Source organism: Otolemur garnettii, unplaced genomic scaffold (assembly GCF_000181295.1).
Source record: "Otolemur garnettii isolate 467f Iridium unplaced genomic scaffold, OtoGar3 scaffold00014, whole genome shotgun sequence".
In the NCBI taxonomy this organism is placed as follows: domain Eukaryota; kingdom Metazoa; phylum Chordata; class Mammalia; order Primates; family Galagidae; genus Otolemur; species Otolemur garnettii.
Genome location: NW_003852409.1, coordinates 31,042,598 through 31,046,799, shown reverse-complemented (window position 1 = coordinate 31,046,799; position 4,202 = coordinate 31,042,598). Strand labels below are relative to the sequence as shown.

The window sequence follows — 4,202 nt, the reverse complement described above, 5'->3', positions numbered from 1 at the left end:
CCCGCCACTTTAGGTGTATGTGGCTGGTGCCACAGCCGGCCGAACCATAGGCGCCGAGCCTCAGCGTTGTTTTGAGACACAGTCTTGCTCCCTTGCCTGGACTAGAGTGCAGTGGTGTCATCTAAATCACTGCAACCACCACAACACCAGACTGTATTTTTTGTCGTTGTCATTGTTGTTTAGCAGGCCCAGGTCAGGTTGGAACCTGCCAGCCCCACTGTATGTGGCTGGCGCCCTAACCGCTGAGCTTATTTTTATTAAGACAGAGTCTCACTTTGTCACCCTCAGTAGTGCTGTGGAATCGTAACTCACAGCATCCTCAAACTTCTGGGCTCAAGCAATCCACTTGCCTTAGACTCCCCAAGTAGATGGGACTATAGGCACCCACCACAAATAGCCCAGCTATTTTTAGAGACAGAGTTTTCCTCTTGGTTAGGCTGCTCTTGAACTCCTGAGTGCAGGTGATCCACCTGCCTCAGCCTCCCACAGTGTTGGAATACAGGTGTGAGCCACCGTGCCAGCCCTAATTTTTCTATTTTTAGTAGACAGGGCCTCACTCTTTCATCAGGCTGGTCTCAAGCAATCCTCCTGCCTTGGCCTCCCCAAGTGCTAGGATTATAGGTGTAAACCACTGTGCCAGGCCAAGTGCATGGTTTTGAGGCAGGCCTCCAGCCACCCATGCCTTCCCTCTGCCACTGGGAGCCCCAAAATGGTTGTGATGGGCACAGGGATGATTCGAGCCCCAGTGTCACTGCTTCTTGGTTTTTTGGCTAAGATCAGGGGCAAACCCCAGTGTCGCAGTGCTGGGCACTTATTCAGACAACTCCAACACTGCTCCAACGATCAGATTAGTAAAACCCAAGTAACCACCTTCCTCCTCTGGTGGTGACCTTCAAGTATCAAAGTAATGATGCATCTCTGGTACTTTGCACTTACTGCTTGGCACATAGCACATCTATATTGCTATAGATAGGAAACTGATTGCTATAGATAGCAACCAGGGGCCTATGACCTGTCTTCTAGGTGTTCCAGGCAATTCTTTGTCTCCCTGTGGGCCTTAGTTGACCTATCCACACAATGAGCAGTTGGCCCCCCAAACTCTAAAAGCTCTAACATCTTGGAAGTTTTTTTGGTTTACATCCCAGAACAGGGCCACCTACTCTTCCAGTGATACTTGTCATCCTACCTGCCCTCACTCCTTGGCTCTGATGCAAGAAAAATGCCTGTTTGCCACAGCAAAATGAACCAGTCTCACACTTTCCTTCTGCGCGTATGAACAGTCAGAACGAAACAGTTCCTGTTCTTTGGGCCCTTTCATGTTTTTTCTTCTGAACATCACCTCAGGAAACCCTCACTTAATCCTAAGAGGTGGGTTCTGTTTTTATTCCCCTTTTACTGAAGATGAAAATGGGGCTCAGAAAAGGGCCAAGAGGCAGGGTGTGGTGGCTCACACCTGTAATCCCAGCACTTTAGGAGGCTAAGGTGGCATCATTTGAGGCCTGGAGTTTGAGACCATCCTGGGCAACATCTGGGCAACGTAGCAAAACTCTGTCTTTATCGAAGACAGGGGACAAGCAGCTAAAGCTGAGGCTGGGATGGAAATTTCTGTTTTCAGTGCTGGGAAGGGCCACAGCTGCCAAAGTCATGGGCATCATTGGGTCAAGGGAGGAAAAGCAGACAATTGACCTGATCTGAGCCTTTATTCAGAAGTATATTCTCCTCCTCATCCACTCCCTCTCCTCAGGCCTTTGGACTGAGTGTAGTCCTCACTCCAAAAAAACCTGGCTGGAAGAGAAGAGCCCAGGAGTTGTAAACTTGAGACATGCCAGCCTAAGTCCTGACAGCTGATTGCCATTCCAGGTGGTTCTCTTCAGTCAGCTCCTAACTCCGTTGGGAGCCCCACCACTCCCTCCAGGGTTGGTCCTCAAGGTCCCTCAGCAGGAATTACAACAAATTAAGGTAGTGGCAAGGGAGCTCTCTGTCCCCAAGGGGGAGGCAGGCCAGGCCTTCCTGGCTCAGCAGCTTAGAGCCTAGGCCATGCCCCGGACATGCATTGGAGGTGTTGTGATGCCTAGTTCCTCCCGCAGTGCCCCTAGGGGCTGATCCCAGCGCCTCTCGTAGTACAGGTTCAGGACACACGGGGCTCTTCGCCCATTCTGAACTGCCCAGGGGATCAGCTCTGAGACTAGCACTTGCAGGCTCCTGTGGGGCAGCAGAAGAAAAACAAAACAGAAGGTCCCTGAGGGCCAGGCACCCTGTGCTCAGCACTTGATGTATGTTTTTTTTTTTTTTTTTTGAGACGGAGCCTCAAGCTATCCCCCTGGGTAGAGTGCCATGGCATCACGCTCACAGCAACCTCCAACTCCTGGGCTCAAGCGAGTCTCCTGCCTCAGCCTCCCAAGTAGCTGGGACCACAGGCGCCCGCCACAACGCCTGGCCATTTTTTGGTTGCAGCCATCATTGTTGTTTGGCGGGCCCAGGCTGGGGATTCGAACCCGCCACCTTAGGTGTATGTGGCTGGCGCCAAGCCTTGATGTATGTTTTCTCACTTAATCCCCTCAGATACTTAAGAAGGAAATTATTATCCTTAGTTCTCAGATGAGGCAACATAAGCTCAGGGAGGTAAAATCCCATGCCCAAAACCACACATGTTGAACATGCCAAAGCTCAGGCTTAAATCTGAGGCTTAAAACTCCTGAATCTCACGCCAACTCGCTTTCCCATTGACTCTTGTCATTCTGACCTGGCACTGAGCCTAAAAGGTCCCACGGTCCCCTGAAACATCCAGAGTTTATTTGTGCCCTGCAGACACCGGCCCAGGCAAGTTTCCTCTCTATGTTCCATTCTTGTTATCCTTGCTTCATGGACAACCATGAGGACTGCACAGGGGCCTACAGGCTCTTCCATTTCTGGGAGCCCTGGCCCCTCTGAGTTCTCCCCGAGTTGCTCAGCCCCCCACCACTCAAAAACTTACTGAGCACTGAGTCGGATGGGTCCAAAGAGCGCACCCAGGATGCACATGGGCAGGCCAGTCTGGACAGCCTCAAACCATTTCACCACAATCTCCCCTGGGGAGTGAAGGATGAGTTGGGAGGTGAACAGGTGCCTAACGGAGAAGCCAATGGTGCTCATTGGGCACCAGAGGCATCTGTTCCTCTCTAATCTTGATGAGGAGTCAGTCCTAGCCTGTGTTGGGCTCTGGGGCACTCTCCTTAGGGTAGAGAAGGTCTAGCGAAAAGAAAGATCGGAAAGGAAGCTTGAGGTTAGAATGCAGAGGATCCCAAAATTCAGGCTGAGGAGCCTGGGATGGTCCCCACCAGCCCCACCTGAGAGCAGTGGTTCTCAATCTTCCTAACACCTCAACCCTTTAATACAGTTCCTATGGGTCATGACGCATAGGTTGAGAACCACTGCCTTAGAGAATTGCTGAGGTTTCAGAGCAGGGAGGAAGCTAAAGAGCAGAATAAGACTAGGAGCACCAGTGTTTAGACCCTGCTACATCAGAATAGGAGCCATAAGGGGCAGTGGGGAGATGCTACCAAGGTGTTAGGCTAAAGCAGAAAATGTAGTACCAAACAAGCTGATAGGGGAGGGCAGCAGACAGGTGAGCCTTGCCCTGCGGGCTGTAGTTCCCCACTCATTCCCTGCTCTCTAGGCACCTGGCTTGGGCGCACTCACCCAGGATGTTGGTGGGCATTCCCAGCAGCGTGTGGAGCATGTCGTGTACCTCCCGGTATCGCTGAATCACGTACGCAAGCTCCTCATCGTCCACAAAGCGGGTGGCAGCTCGAGTGTCTGGGGAGACCCTCTGACAATCATGAGTATCCACTGAACCCCTTCCTGACAGTTTCCAGGGCCCAATTTGTAGCCACTCTTGGACACTGTCACATCACCAAGCTCATACTCCCACTGGAAGACCCTGGGACTTAGTTTCTGCCTATACCTGGCTGCTAGGGAGGCCTCAGGCAGGGAATATGGTGGCACTAGCACTTCCTTAGCTTATATCAACTCAAACATGTTTGGCACCTGTTGGCATCTATGGCAAAGAAGTTTGTAGAGGGTAAGGGAGGAATAAGGAGTTATTTAATGGGTTCAAGCTTTAAGAGATTCAAGCTTTCTTGGTTTTGTTTTTTTTGGGACACAATCTTACTCTGTTAAGTGCTAGGTAGAGTGCTGTAGTGTCATAGCTCACAGCAACCTCA

General features: G+C 51.2%; 1 protein-coding gene across 2 annotated transcripts in view; it reads right to left on the bottom strand.

Moving 5' to 3' along the window:
• Nucleotides 1–1,680: 1,680 nt before the first annotated feature.
• COQ4 (coenzyme Q4) overlaps nucleotides 1,681–4,202 on the bottom strand; it is an 18,945-nt gene continuing 16,423 nt past the window's right edge. For both annotated transcript variants that reach the window (XM_023510604.1, XM_023510605.1), the window contains exons 6-8: nucleotides 3,679–3,808; nucleotides 2,975–3,068; nucleotides 1,681–2,202 (exon numbers count right to left, since the gene is read on the bottom strand). In XM_023510604.1, the coding sequence (XP_023366372.1) occupies nucleotides 2,031–2,202; nucleotides 2,975–3,068; nucleotides 3,679–3,808 (396 nt within the window). In that variant the 3' untranslated portion in view covers nucleotides 1,681–2,030. The remainder of the gene's footprint in view (nucleotides 2,203–2,974; nucleotides 3,069–3,678; nucleotides 3,809–4,202) is intronic.